Source organism: Aureobasidium subglaciale (assembly GCF_000721755.1).
Source record: "Aureobasidium subglaciale EXF-2481 unplaced genomic scaffold scaffold_3, whole genome shotgun sequence".
Classification (NCBI taxonomy): Eukaryota; Fungi; Ascomycota; class Dothideomycetes; order Dothideales; family Saccotheciaceae; genus Aureobasidium; species Aureobasidium subglaciale.
The window spans coordinates 423496-437483 of NW_013566992.1; the positions used below are offsets into that span (position 1 = coordinate 423496).

General features: G+C 50.6%; 5 protein-coding genes across 5 annotated transcripts; 2 read left to right on the top strand and 3 right to left on the bottom strand.

Annotated features, from left to right (window-relative positions):
* The first annotated feature begins 759 nt into the window (after positions 1-759).
* On the top strand, positions 760-2930 carry AUEXF2481DRAFT_36789 (uncharacterized protein). Its single transcript, XM_013491373.1, has 2 exons — positions 760-1142; positions 1192-2930. The coding sequence occupies exons 1-2, from the start codon at positions 808-810 to the stop codon at positions 2879-2881; spliced, it is 2025 nt and encodes a 674-aa protein (XP_013346827.1). The 5' UTR covers positions 760-807; the 3' UTR covers positions 2882-2930.
* A 930-nt stretch (positions 2931-3860) lies between these two features.
* Positions 3861-6751, bottom strand: AUEXF2481DRAFT_36790 (uncharacterized protein). The gene has a single exon (XM_013491374.1). The coding sequence runs from the start codon at positions 6589-6591 to the stop codon at positions 4027-4029; it is 2565 nt and encodes an 854-aa protein (XP_013346828.1). The 5' UTR covers positions 6592-6751; the 3' UTR covers positions 3861-4026.
* Positions 6752-7042: 291 nt separating this feature from the next.
* Positions 7043-8880, bottom strand: AUEXF2481DRAFT_36791 (uncharacterized protein). The gene is made up of 4 exons (XM_013491375.1): positions 8828-8880; positions 8447-8774; positions 7776-8386; positions 7043-7719 (listed from the first exon to the last, which is right to left on the bottom strand). The coding sequence occupies exons 2-4, from the start codon at positions 8539-8541 to the stop codon at positions 7226-7228; spliced, it is 1200 nt and encodes a 399-aa protein (XP_013346829.1). The 5' UTR covers positions 8542-8774; positions 8828-8880; the 3' UTR covers positions 7043-7225.
* A 1401-nt stretch (positions 8881-10281) lies between these two features.
* On the bottom strand, positions 10282-11670 carry AUEXF2481DRAFT_36793 (uncharacterized protein). The gene is made up of 4 exons (XM_013491376.1): positions 11485-11670; positions 11422-11432; positions 11196-11366; positions 10282-11143 (listed from the first exon to the last, which is right to left on the bottom strand). The coding sequence occupies exons 1-4, from the start codon at positions 11554-11556 to the stop codon at positions 10489-10491; spliced, it is 909 nt and encodes a 302-aa protein (XP_013346830.1). The 5' UTR covers positions 11557-11670; the 3' UTR covers positions 10282-10488.
* Positions 11671-12212: 542 nt separating this feature from the next.
* On the top strand, positions 12213-13524 carry AUEXF2481DRAFT_77272 (uncharacterized protein; the record flags this gene model as incomplete). Its single annotated transcript, XM_013491511.1, has 2 exons — positions 12213-12288; positions 12344-13524. The coding sequence occupies exons 1-2, from the start codon at positions 12267-12269 to the stop codon at positions 13522-13524; spliced, it is 1203 nt and encodes a 400-aa protein (XP_013346965.1). The 5' UTR covers positions 12213-12266.
* Between the last annotated feature and the right edge of the window lie 464 nt (positions 13525-13988).

Consider the following 13988-nt stretch of genomic DNA (forward strand, 5'->3'; position numbering starts at 1 on the left):
AGATAATTCATGGAAGTTCGGAGAGATGGATGGCGGGGTTGATGGAGGGGCTGCAGGATGAGGTCTGTATAAGTGCCTTCCCGGAACCTGCAGACGTCGTCGACTGTTGCGTGGCAAGACAACTTATTAGATCTCGCGTGCCTAGAACGGAATTTCACGACGACTGATCTCTGGTGATGTATGGACTTAGGCACTGTATGATTTACAGCTACATGTGGCAAGCTCTAGCAGACGTAATGGAGTCATGTGAAGTTTCGCGAATTTCGACGCATGCGGCCGCGGTTCTATCGCTTCTCACTTTTATGCCTCGGAAAGAGGAGGCTGAGATCTTGACTTGATATTTTGATACCCGTCTCTGTCAAGAACATATCACCATCCTCTTTCGGGACAAATAAGTGAGAAAGCTTGATATCGGACGACAAGCACTCGCGGAATACGACCGCACACCACCTGTTAGACCCTGCGAAACTTATGCGATTGACAGGCTGCAGATAGTCGTTCCAATCGTACAGCAAGTCACAGTCATAGATTAGACATCGATTGTCATCTGGACCCGTGGTCAGCCGTGCAGCCCATATGCTGTCGCGTGTGTAGCCCCGCTGATTAGCGGGCAATCCCCAGTTCGGAATCTCCATGCGATGCTATCTTATCGACCTTCCGGCTAAACATGCTTGATTGGGTATAGCGTGATATCGTCCACCACCGCCGCTGACAGCTCTGATGAATATAAGTAGAGGTGTCTTTCCGTGGTGATTGTGTCTTGCTTCTCATCAGATCATACCAACTTTCTTACCACTTTTGCCAATCATGGCTCCCTCTCATCCTCTTTCCAACCTTTCGATTGAGGAAACCAACCTCGCAAGAGAGATTGTCCTCGCTCACCATGACAAGGAGGTTATTGATTTTAGAGAGATCTTCCTTCAAGAGCCTACCAAGGCTGAGTTGGTCAAATACCTTCAGCTTGAGCACTCTGGTCGCTTGTCACCTACTTCTCCTCGTCCTGCTCGTCTTGCCAAGATCCAGTACGATGTCATCGGCCAGGACAGAATCCCGTCCTACCACGAGTCTGTAGTGGACATCGACTCTAAGAAGAGACTCAAGCATGAGATTATTGGCAAAGAGCATCAAGCTGCCTTGACTTTGTGAGTCTCCCAGAGACTAGTGCACCGAGTCATTTCTAACTCTCAACAGGAAAGAGTTCGAGGTTCTTGTTAGCGTATGCAAGGCCGACCCAAAGTTCAAGCAAGCCATTGCAGAACTCAACATTCCCGACTACTATGAGATTGTTGTTGAACCCTGGCCATATGGTGGTCTGGATGAAGAAGATGAGAGCCGCCGTTACTTCCAAGGTCTCATCTTCGCCCAAGACACTCGCAACGGTAATGCCGACTCAAACTTCTACGCCTTCCCTCTTCCTCTTATTCCTGTTCTGGACATTCATAAAAAGGAGATCTGCCGTATCGACAAACTTGCTACTGGTGGAAAGGGAGATGGACTTACGGCAAAGACGCACGGCGAAAAGATCCTTGAGCACTGCACTACTTCTGAATATGTTCCTGAGCTTCTGCCTCAGGGTCTCAGACAGGATCTCAAGACATTGAACGTTCTGCAGCCTGACGGTCCTTCATTCAAAGTCAGCGACGAGTCTCTGGTAGAGTGGCAGAAGTGGCGTTTCCGTGTGTCATTCAACCCTCGTGAGGGCGCTGTCATCCATGACGTACACTACGATGGCAGAAGTGTCGCCTACAGACTCTCTGTCAGCGAGATGACTGTTCCTTATGCAGATGCGCGCCCACCATTCCAGAGAAAGCAGGCCTTTGACTTTGGCGATGGTGGTGCTGGAAACTGTGCAAACAATCTATCACTCGGCTGTGACTGTCTGGGTGTCATCAAGTACTTTGATGCTGTTATCGTCAATGATGATGGTAAGGGCAAGGTCCATCCCAATGTCATTTGCCTTCACGAGCAAGACGAAGGTATCGGCTGGAAGCACACCAACTGGCGCACTGGCCGTGCCGTCGTTACTCGCAGTCGCGTCCTGGTAGTCCAGTTCATCATCACCCTCGCCAACTACGAATACGTCTTTGCCTACAAGTTCGATCAATCAGGCGGTATCGATATCGAGACACGAGCAACGGGTATCGTCAGTTGTGTCAACATCGACCCCGGCAAAACCAGCAACTACGGCAATGTCGTCAACCCTGGTGTCCTTGCCCAAAATCATCAACACATCTTTGCCTTCCGCATCGATCCAGCAATCGACGGCCACAACAACACAGTCATCACCGAAGAATCCCACGCCGTGCCCATGAACCCCAAGACCAACCCTCGCGGTAACTACTACGAAGTACGCAAAACACCCATCGAGACCGCTGCCTGGGCAGATGCCGAACCACGTCTCAACCGCGTCTTCAAGATCGTAAACGAGAATATCAAAAACCCCGTTTCTGGAAACAGTGTAGGCTACAAACTCGTTCCTCCAGCTACACAACTTCTTCTCGCCGATCCAGCATCCGTGCAGGCTCAACGCGCTCAATTCGCTCAACACCACGTGTGGGTCACAAAATACAAAGACGATGAACTCTTCGCCGGTGGCCGCTTCACCATGCAATCTCGCAAGGAAGTGGATGGAGTGGCTGATGCTGTTGCTCGTGGCGATGGCACCAGAGATACCGATGTAGTGGTCTGGAGTGTGTTTGGCCTCACCCACAACCCCAGAGTGGAGGATTGGCCAGTCATGCCTTGTGAGATTCATCAAGTGCATTTGCGACCTACGGATTTCTTTACCAGTAATCCTAGTATCGATGTGCCGCCGAGTAGCAACAAGGCTAGTGTAGAGGTGCCGAAGAGCTGTTGTCAACCTGCTCAGGGCAAGCTTTGAGAAGTTGCTTACTTTGAGGGCAAGGAGGGGGGGGGGGGGGGGGGGGGGGGGGGGGGGGGGGGGGGGGGTCAAGTTGCGGGTACGACCCTGGGGCGATCCTACTGGCGACGGTGCGCGGTTCACCGCTGGCTAGAATTGGCCTTGGGCTTGATGATGCGGTTGGTTGGGCTGCGGTTGCGGGGGGGGGGGGGGGGGGGGGGGGGGGAAGAAGAAGGAGAAAAAAGGGATGTAGTTCTCCCGGATGATTTGTAACGACTTTGACACACTAAAGGGATGTAAGTCTCCCAACACCACGTCAAGAACATAACGACTTTTTATAGATCTGGATAGCGAAGTCTCCATTGTAACGACTTAGATACCTCTTTGTTTGTAGTTTTTGAAAAATTCATGCATACTTTCTGACAATATCTCGGTTGTTCTTTTCTCTCTGTTTAGCTGTAGCTTATTCTAATCTCCTGTATTTAAGAAGTCATTGGCATGTCTGGTAGACGTCTTCATTTTCGAGAAGTACCAGAGATGATCGAACGATGGGTGCAAGATGTCAACGGACACCTTCACGTCATCATCATGACTATAATTGTCGTGGTCTGTTAGTGACAACGTTGGCCACAATTACACCATGGCGACTGACCCAAGCGAGCCGATTTGTTTCGCAGCCTAGTGGACGTGCATCTAGACCTGACTACGCACACTCGTCAGATAGATGTGAAAGCGATTTACACACCAAGACGTGGGTTGGATCTGAGTGTTTTCGAAGGGGCACAGGAGTAAAACGCTCGTGGTCCACCGCACCACGAAAACGCAAACCATAGTGTCAACAGGAGGATAGTCATCTCGACCACCAAAACTACCCTGCATATGTACAGAGAACATGGAGACGGAGGAGAAGGTCATCCACAGTCAAAGTCTAGTCCTCTCGAATGGAGATCGACAGTAAAGACGTGTGCGAAGAACCATTGCCAGGGTGCACCCAGAAGCATATTAGACATTGTATCATTTTGACCATCACTGAGGCATCAAATTGTCATGTACAATCGAACGGGCGGCCAAGTCAATACCATCTCACATGCACATCAAGAACTGAACAAGGATAGCCGGCTTTGCGCAACGGATGTTGAAATCTTTTGGGATCTCGCTTCATCGCCTCACCAATGCTTAACCACATACAACACGCCTTCCTGCTCTAATTTATGCAACAAACCCTGCACCTTACTCCTCTTCAAACCCTCTCTAGCCGCAATTTCTTCCAAAGCCCTCTTGCCGTCAAAATGCTTGACCAGCACACCCCAATACTCTTTCACTTCTGCATCTTTCAAATGAGCTCCTATCCACGTCAACCAGCGACTCTCCTCCGTACTAGCTTTATGCGGCGAAAGCACAAGAGTCTGCGTATAAGAGCCAGGATCCGTCGAAGGTAGGGAAGCAGAGTTAACGGTAGAAGTATCGTCTTCGTGGGCAGATGCACTGCTATTGGAGAGGATAGAAGGAGGTGATGGGGCTAATTCCCTGCTTGCATGCAGATTGGGTGATGTATCTGCTCGATGAGCAAGAGGTGGCGGTATAGCAGTTCTTCCGCTTCCGGAACTTCCTGCGTCGCTGGCTGAGCGACTCAGGGTTGGGGATAGTAATGCTGAACTTGCAATGCTCAATCTACTACTCGCGACCTCTGACACATTGTCAAAGTCTTCAGAGATACGGCGGTCTGCTCCTGCTCCCCCACTCCCCTGTGAAGCTTTTGAATTCATCATCGCAGTAGTTTTGAGCAGAGCAGAAGAAGCAGTCCCCCGTTTCGCCATCCTCTCTTCAAAGTCCGCGCGTAGCTTAACGGCAACAGCAGCCTTGACATCCACAGAAACTTTCACCCACGCAAAAGTTCTGAGTTGTGTAACCCAAGCTCCTCGTAACAGCCAAGCCAAAATATCCATGTAAGCAGGTTTATGATCTTTACTCGGGATCAAAAAGCCATATTGGATAGGCTTACCACTCAAATTCTGAAGCATCTTGGGTAAAGAAGGTAAGGCTGAGAATTGTTGAGCGTATAACGGCATTGCTTTTTGGAGCTGTCGCATATCGCAGTTAGGAGAGACGATATAGGTGTCTCTAATGTGGAGAGGAGGGATAGCTCGAGCGCGACGCCAGTAGATGAGATGACGAGCGAGGAACTGGACATCTGAGAGGGGGAGGGAGAGTGCGGTGGAGAGTTTTGCGAGGGACTTTGTGGGTGTGAGTTCGCGGATGAAGAAGGCGAGGGGGGAAGCTGGATCCTTGCCATCGCCTTCTACCTCTTTGAGCATGACGTCTTTGTCTTCTAGTAAGAGGAGAGCTGCATGGGGAGAGAGGGATAGTCCGTCATCTGATAGACTATTCGCAGTTGTGAGCCAAAGACCAGGCAACTGTGGCTCCGTAGGCGTAGGCACATATGGTGTTGATATAGCCTGAGGGATTTGAATGCTCGCTTCAAAGCCATCGCCGATACTGATATGCGCAATTTTGTTGCTCGCAATATTGGTGTACAAGATGGCAATCGCTTTTGCCAGTGGACAGCTAGATATCATAGTCGGCCACAAGACAGCCATTGGCGTTTTGTTTTCCTTTGCCTGTGCTTTCAATGACTGCATCTTTTTGGCATCTTGGTAGATTGCATTTGAGCGTGCTTGTTCGTAGCGCAAGGCTTTTGCAAACTTCTTGACAACATTGTCGTACATTTCTTGCAATCGGATGTGGTATTCGAGAGCAGGCGGATTCATGACAAAGACGACATGGAACATGGTCATCTCATCCTGATTGCTATTGGCACTGCCAGTTTCTGATGCAACTTCGGACGAGGCAGCTTCTGATTTATAACTGTGAGGCAGATCCGCGGTAGGTCGTCGAGGCGTCAATGGCGATAGAGGCGGACTGAACATGTCACCACCGACAGTTCCTTCGTCATCGTCCTCGTCCTCGTTCTCATTGTCGCTACCACTGTCGTTTGCATCCTCATCTTGAGCACCATCAGCACCCTGACTGCTCTTTCCGTCCTGTGTTGTGGCCCTCCTCTTGCTCTTCTTTTTCTTCCATGTGCCGTCATCGCGCACAGAGATGGGGTATCCGAGGAAGACCAGATCATCCAGCATGATTTCGAAACGCTTCTTGTGCATGCTAGACGGAGGCGATAACATCATCTCTAGCCCTTCCACGGGATATCCCAGCAGCTTTTCCCATTCGCAGGTATTGCGCTTGTCAGTCGTGGTATTTTCACGTCGCGTGGTGTTGGCAGATCGATCGTGAGCGATGTTATTCGTAGTAGTGGCAGGAGTAGGTTTGTCAGCGGGCGAAGAGTTCAGATCCAGTACATCGACATCTAGATTATCAACATCATCGTCGTCTTCGTCATTGTCTGGAGCATCTGAGTGTAACGTGCGAGTCGTTCGTTTGGTCGAGGTACTACCCGCGACACGACTCTGCGATGCGATACTAGGTCTCGCCGTCTGTCGCGAAGAAGTCGTACTCGCATCATCAGAAAGCACAGTCTGGTCATCATCCGACGAGCTGCCTCCATCCTCCGAGTCGCTGTTGGCTGAACCGAAGTGCCATGACGTATTGCGTTGAATGGCTTCAGGCACACCAGGATAGTGGAAGACCAGTCGCGGACCAGATCGCGTTCGTATTATGAGTATGACGGCCACCAGCGACGGGTTTGGCGGTAAACTGAACGGTCTAATGGGCATTGCTGATAATGTGCTTGTTTGTCAATTACCAGACGCGAGTCTGTTGTCCAGATGCTGTCGCGTGCCATATCACGAGACCGGATCCAGCCTTCGACCTACAGTAATATGACTTGTTGAAGCAGCTCTGACCTTTTGTTTCGCTCAAGCCATGGCAGTTGACTGTCTAGGCTGTCTCGCTGAACCCAAGCTGTATCGTCCCTCGAAGGCTCCCCCGCAAACCCCGACTTCGGGCCAGACTCCACCGATGACCGCCTATGATATCGTGCATGCCACCAAAGACCCAGACTCACCTCATGACACCCAAATATATTGCTCTACCAGCTACCGGCAGCGAGGCTGCATGGAGATGCATGAAACTGCCGACTGAAGGATCGGTATGCAGGAAGCGGAGCTATTTGCGCGAAGGGTAGTACTCCCAAAACCCCAAAAGATGAGGTGTCAGATGGCTACGAGGAGGATATGACTGTAATGTTATGTGTAGTTTTTTTAACTAAGTGTAATCTGGGTATCTCTAGTTTTTGAGGAGGTCTGTTCTGTCGATGCCGTAGAAAGAATGCAAGAAGAAGGAGCAAGGCTTAAAAGGGAAATGGGAGTCTTTTGCAGAGGAAGCCACCAGGGCTAATGCTGAGAAAAATCACACACGCTCATAAACACACGTTGTGTCATCAGACGAGTAGTCCTTGCCATCCTCGATAGAAGCACTCGATCTTGATGCATGTCTCTCTTCCGTTGTCGTAACCTGGACGTGCTTGCTAATGCCGTGATCCCAAGTTTTCAATGGCAGCATGTCTCTATCATCGTCACCAGGGAAAATGTTCTCTTCACTTCCATTGTCATGGTTGCCTGGAGTCGTTCTTGCGCCTGTAACTGTAGTGATCATGGTGTGGTTGTTTCGTGTGCCGTTCTCTGCACTGTCCAGAGGATCGCCGCCTTTTCGGTGTGATCGCTTGTTGTGCTTTGCTGACCATTTGAGATTGGAATTCGTGGGTCCGGAAGGGTTGTCGGGGAGGAGAGTAGGGAAGAACTTTTGAACAAGTGGACGCAGTGTTGCTAGACTGGCTGCTGAGATGCCGATCCCAACCTCGACGGTACTCCAAAGAGCGATATATGTTGAAGTATAAAGAAATTCTGGTGATCGTGTTAGCTCTTGCTTTGTGCAATCCGAGTCTGACTTATTTACACACCTCCTTTGTAAGTCCCGAGTTGCTTGACATAGGGAAGGCGGACCAAAGTTGAGAGGGATCCAATAGCAGCGAATCCAAGAATACAGGCGACCACGATTTTGGTGTTCCTCTTCATGTTGAGATCCTTGACGATGAAGATGGGCAAGATACCGAAGAAGAAATCTGCGGCTCCATTGAGAACAGATGCGCAATACGAGATGACGACCAATACCATAGGGCTGATGCAGTGTCCCTTGGCATTTGGCGAAAAGTCCCAGTAGAATGAGATAGGAGTACATTGGAACAAGGCCACAAACAAGTATATTGTGCCAATCAACATTGTTGCCGCCATCATGATTCTGATGATAAGAATGTGAACCTTGTTCTGGGTAATTCGCTCCAGGAAGAGGCCGACGGCGACCTTCAAGACGGATGCTGATGCAGTATAAAAGACTTCGGCAAACATCCACGCAGCAAAACCAATGGGTAGATGGTCATCCGGGATATCCTTGCGGTATCGGCCAATACCATGCGTTACAGCAGCCGCCTGACATGAGAGGTAACCAGTGAATAATAGAAGTGTGACAATCATGGCAACATCGTCCCTGCCGAAAGACTTGATCATGACAGCACTATCAAAGTCAATTACATGTACCTCATTGAGTCATGACAAGAAGGATACAGGGACATACCGGACATAGATTCTCAAACTAACAATGACCCATGAGAGTACCCAAAAGGTGATCATGACACCCTCGACCTGAGGTCGCAAATCATCGGCACCCATGATGTTGACTGACCCGGTATACCAATATGAACAATGTCAAGTCTTCTGCTCGGTCTCACGACTGACAAGAAAGGAAAGGCGACCACAATTCAGAAGGGTCGACGAGACCGTGCGAGGAGCAACCCCAATCCGTGAGTAGACTTGAGTAAGGAAATCCAAAGGAGTCGACTCTCAGATGTCAAGGCGGGAGGCGCAGAATACATATATCAAGAAAATGCAAGGACCGTTTGATCCTACGGGTCAGTTAGGCTCGTCATGTCTCTGCTAATGCACGCACATGGCGTACCCGCGCATCCAGCTCCTCCACAAAAGAAAGAGGTCCGAAATGGGCCCAAATCTACGGTGCCAGCATCAGCAAGGAACTGGCCCCATCAGCCATAAACTGCTATCGAAATAGAGTGCGTCCCGGCGAGCACTATCCGCGGCCGGCTTGGGGTACCTGAGCTGCGGCCACGTTGGAGCCATAGTCCGCTAGACATGGTCAAAGTACTCGAGGCACGTACCTGTAGAGATCTTGGCCACGTAGACGACCAGGTCATTGTTTGGCGTCTGCGTCTGGGGCTCAAAGATCCGAGTCGGGAAAGGCTCGAATCTCGAACGAGCCCTTCTGCGTCTCAGGTTCGTTCAGCGGGTCGGCAATGTCTGAACTCAAACTCTAACAGACGCGCGAGTCAACAGCGCAGACTCGTAGTAACGGTCAACGCCAACATTCAACAAAGTCGCAGAGACCTGTCTCGAATAAATTATATGTAGGAGTCATGGTCTGAAAGTAGCAATGAACGGTGACTTGCTGACGACTTACGATGGTCGTGGAGAGTCATTTGTTGATTGTGAACACGTTCGTGGAAGAAAGTTATGTCACTAAGCACTCGATCCGAACAATCTGGACTGGAAGGATTGTGTAACTTTGGCGCTTCTCGGTTACAAGCTTGGTGGTTGATTCCCATGTGAGGGTCGAAAGGGCGCGTCAAACCACCAATCTCGTGATTTGGCGGCAATGGGCTAGAAAATTATCTCCACCAAAGAGATGGGCTCTCGGCTGGATGAAGAGACGAGTAGACTTTGTGAGATGCCCCTGCGGATCGCATATTCGTGATCACCCATCACCCATCACTACCATAACTAGCAATACATCTGGCTGATCTTTCAACTTCTCCTCGTTCGTGCATGTCACGACCAGGATTTTCGCACATGTACAGACCTTTGAAGCAAAAAGTAAAACGGCAAAGCTGTTATGCACGCCCATCTTTCCATGCGTTCGCCCGATAACTTACTGCGAGCAAAGTGCGGAAACATCAAGTTCGTCCGAAAAAGACTCTTTTCCTCTTGACATGTAGTCATGTATACAGCCACTTGACAACATGCTTTTGCCTCTTGTCGCAGCACGCGAGATCGGTGGGGTTAAAAATTGCGGCGAGGCTTGAACTCTGAGAATGCAACGGGATGACAAAAAGTTCAAGATGCGACAAAAAAAAAGGGGGTCGAGACAAAAATGGAGAGTGGAGGAGCACAAGTACATCTTTGTCACCGTCTTGCATCCGACGATCTCCAAGATATGCAGGAGTCATGGAGAGGGTAGGGCATTAGGGTTTGTTCGTCATCGTGAGGATGTGCCTGCTTGCATACTCTGGCTATGCCAAGTCTATCTTGCCGTAACCAGCAGTTGCGTTCCAGGGCATTTCAGGGCATTTTGGTCGAATAGCTTCTTGGCTATATTCAGAAGACCCCAGCTGGATCTGGCCGATGGTAATGTCGATCAACATACGCCATGAATTACGCCTCCTGGCCTCGACTATTTCAAAAGCTTTGCGCAGTTTTGCCAATCTTGTTCAATTCGGAAATTTACATGAGTCGTACTGTTCATAGTTTCTACAAAGGTTCTGTATATCTTGTATACTCGGAGACTTTTGTGGGATAGAGACACACGCTTGGTATACATGACCTCTTTTAGATCTCGTTTTCCTTCATCTTTCTGAAGAAGTCCATGACACCTGTGAAGACGACAAGCAAGATACCACCTCCGGGACCCAGTCTCAAGACCTTGGGCAGGAAACCCTTGTAGAGAGCGCTGAAGCCTTCCTCCTTGTACACCGTGCCAAGAGCAGGCCAGGCCCAGTTGTACTTTGGTACACCTCCAGGCACTCTGGGGGAGTTTTGGATTCTGCTCTTGACGACATCCATGGGAGTGTTCAAGATTGTACCAACAGTACCACCAACAGCACCAGACGCCAGATCATTCAAGACCTGCGCCTTCTTGGTCTCAGCCTTGGGAAGGAGCTCACGGACTTGGAAAATACAGCCAAAGTAACCAGCATTCCACAGAATATGTCTCCACATTGTACTCTCCAGACCTTGGTATAGGGTGAGAGGTCCCTCTTGCTGGATGACCTTGCGCACACAGTCGACCAGACCGTTGTACTTGTGTGATTGTGCCTTGTCTTGCAGACGGATCTTGACCAACTCGAAGGGGACGACGACGAATGATTCGGTGGCACCAGCGGTAGCGCCAGTCAGGACGGAAAGACCCTGGGTCATCTTGGTCATGCCGAAGAGGTTACGGTAGAACTTGCCCCACTCGTCGTTGGCAGCGAACTTGGTTGCTCTGCACGTGGTCAGTACGGGTCCTGGCGCATATGGTGTCGCGAATGACCGACCTCTTGGGAGCTTCCATGAGGATGGGAGCCTCAATACCTCTGTACAGCCTTGAGAAACCCTCATTGCGGACAATCTTGCGGAAGCAGTCGACCATGCTGTTGTAGGCCTCCTCACCAGTAGCGGTCGAGCTCTGAAGCTGGATTCTTGTCTTTACGACATCCAATGGGTACCTGGAAAGCAGTCAGACATGGGGAGTAAGTCAATGGCTTGATCAGGTGTGTGTACATGACAAGAATCTAGATATTCGTCAGTCATGATCGGGTGAGGGTTGGATTGTTGATAGTGTACCTCTGAAACACCAGCGACGGCACCAGCGATGAACTGGTAGACGAATGGGAGAGGCTTAGGCTGTTCCGACATGATGGGCGATTCGAGTGGAGAGAATGTGTGTGGTGCACGAGTCTACAGATCAAGCAACTGGATGGGAAACTGTCGAACGCGACGGGTGATGGAAGTCGCGACGGCTGATATCGGCGGGCCGACGTCGCTGGGTTGCCGAAGCGGAGTCCTCGGTTGATGAGGCCATGTTGGGCTGTCCTCTACTTTGGGAAAAATAGAGGTCAAGTGTATACATAGTTTCCAATTGCTAATTGGGGATCTGACTACTTGGATCTGTGTTACCATGTCGTCGAGCGGGTTGAGACAATGATGACCATACCGGAGATGTTTGGCCCTTCCCCGGTTTCAAGCGGTGTCGGCGATTCGTGGTAAGCAACATTGTGATAAGCATATAAGTACAACTCGTAGGAGTGATAGCGTATGTTCTGATAGAGGGAGACACACGTCGCGGATAGACAGATAGATGATGCTTGCTACGGACAATCTGCCTATATCTGACGAGAGGTGACGATGATATAGGAGTTGATAGGACAGAAACAGTTCGGAGTTCGGCAGGAAGCTCTCTCCGTCGTGAGGGTTGGACCCTCAGCCCTGCTTCCAGAAATCGCGGGGCAGTCACGGACCCCCTTGTTGGCCGGGACAAATTAGAAGCAGCGGTGGGTGTGCATGGCCGGCTCTGGCCTTTGCAACTCCAACGCATAAGACTGTTGACTCTCCTTGTCCGGTCAACAATGGCAGCTGCAGACGTAGCAGGTACCATACAGTGCCCAATCATCACGCTCACGCCGCGCTGACACGATGCCGACAGAGCGCTCTGCTCACAAGCGACCCTTTGCTGCCTGGGTCAAGCGTCTGACCGGTCTGCACCCCAACAGCAAAAAGGCAAAGAAGGCCTCGCAGCTCAAGAACAACCCGTATCCTCAGTCCGGTCGTCCTCAACAGTGCCGTCATGAGTCGGCCAGCTCCTACTCGGCTTCCGCGTCCGACAATGCCAGCATGAACGTCCACCACACGGCCAATTCCACCGCCAGTAGGAACTCGTCTCTCTCTGCCCCTCCAGTGAACAGCAACCGCTCCCAGGCCAACACTGTCGCCACCATCCCAGAGACTATCGCTTCAGATGGTGGCTACTTCAAGTCGTCAACCAATGGCCGAGGCGGTGCCCTGAGCTCAGTCGACGGCGCTGGACACAACAGCACCTTCTCCTCGCCCAATCAGTCTCAGCAGTCTCTCACCACAACCCTGACCACCATCCAATCTACAAACGCAAACGCCCATCTGACTCCCAACCCGGCTCATGCCCACTTCTCTCAGCAACCGCCTTCCGCTATTCCTCCTCATCTCGCAAACACCTCCAACTATAACAACAATACACAAAACGACAATGCTTCCATCTTGACATTGGCTTCTTCCAGCAAGCGCCGTCGTCGCTCTATGGATACAGATGCCTCTGTCCGAGCTATCGCCCCGAAGAGCATGTGGGGAGACAGCCGAGAGTCTCTGCCTCTGAGCGTCCTGAGTGCAAACATCGATCACACCTCCTCTCGTCCTTCGGTCGGCGGCCTCATCAGTGCTGAGCGTGCTAGTATTTACTCGTCCAGAGATGTCTCCGCTCCTGCCATTGCATCGGATCGCAACAGCTACTACGCTGCGAGCCACAGACAAGTCAAAGACAGAGAGCGAGACAAGGAAGCTCATCGGGATCGTGACTTTGCGTCTGATGGAAGAAGTCTGAACTTCGATGCCAAATCTCTCAACTTTGACGGCAGAAGTCTTGGTGGAGATGTTGCTAGTCTGAGAGGATATGAGGGTAGTATCCGCAGTGGTGCTCTCGGTCATGGCCGCAATGATAGTATCCCTAGCGGCGCTCCAAGTCCCATGGTCGGTGGCTCTCCCCTGCTCAGAAGACCTTCTGGTGCTCTGACCTTCAGTTCTGATGTTCGCGACAAGGAAGATCATGAACCGGCTGATCACAAGAGTCATGCTTGACATGAAAGTCAACTCTCTTATTCACATTCTTATTTATGACCGGGATGGGGTCTTTTGAGAATTATGCCTGCCAAGGAGTTTCTTTGGGTTGGACGTGGCCTATGTTGTTGTTTTTCTCTTTTCCCGACCTGTTATATACCCCCACTCGTCTGTAATCCACAGGTTTCTCTGATTATGCATGACCGAGAATGTCATTTCCTCTTGACCACCGCCGTTCCTGATCCAGGTGACCGCAACTATGCTAACTTTTGTAAGAGGTTATGAGACAAACGGTGGTGCACAGGAAAAGATGAGTCTTTGGCAAGGTGGTAGTGGGGCGAGTCTGGAGAGATGGGCGTTCTGAGAGGAAAGATTGATGAATGTACAGGGGGATGTGAGCCTCGAAGAAAGTGACCGAAATGCTGCAAGAGTAGCATTTGATGCTGTGGGTATATGTGCATGATCTATGGCGGTCCTCTTCTCGT

Coding starts and splice junctions, on each gene's coding strand:
- AUEXF2481DRAFT_36789 (XM_013491373.1), top strand. CDS start 808: ATGGCTCCCTCTCATCCTCTTTCCAACCTTTCGATTGAGGAAACCAAC. Junction 1,143..1,191: donor CATCAAGCTGCCTTGACTTT/GTGAGTCTCCCA, acceptor AACTCTCAACAG/GAAAGAGTTCGAGGTTCTTG.
- AUEXF2481DRAFT_36790 (XM_013491374.1), bottom strand. CDS start 6,591: ATGCCCATTAGACCGTTCAGTTTACCGCCAAACCCGTCGCTGGTGGCC.
- AUEXF2481DRAFT_36791 (XM_013491375.1), bottom strand. CDS start 8,541: ATGGGTGCCGATGATTTGCGACCTCAGGTCGAGGGTGTCATGATCACC. Junction 8,387..8,446: donor AGTTTGAGAATCTATGTCCG/GTATGTCCCTGT, acceptor TGACTTTGATAG/TGCTGTCATGATCAAGTCTT. Junction 7,720..7,775: donor ACTCGGGACTTACAAAGGAG/GTGTGTAAATAA, acceptor CACGATCACCAG/AATTTCTTTATACTTCAACA.
- AUEXF2481DRAFT_36793 (XM_013491376.1), bottom strand. CDS start 11,556: ATGTCGGAACAGCCTAAGCCTCTCCCATTCGTCTACCAGTTCATCGCT. Junction 11,144..11,195: donor CTCATGGAAGCTCCCAAGAG/GTCGGTCATTCG, acceptor GACCACGTGCAG/AGCAACCAAGTTCGCTGCCA.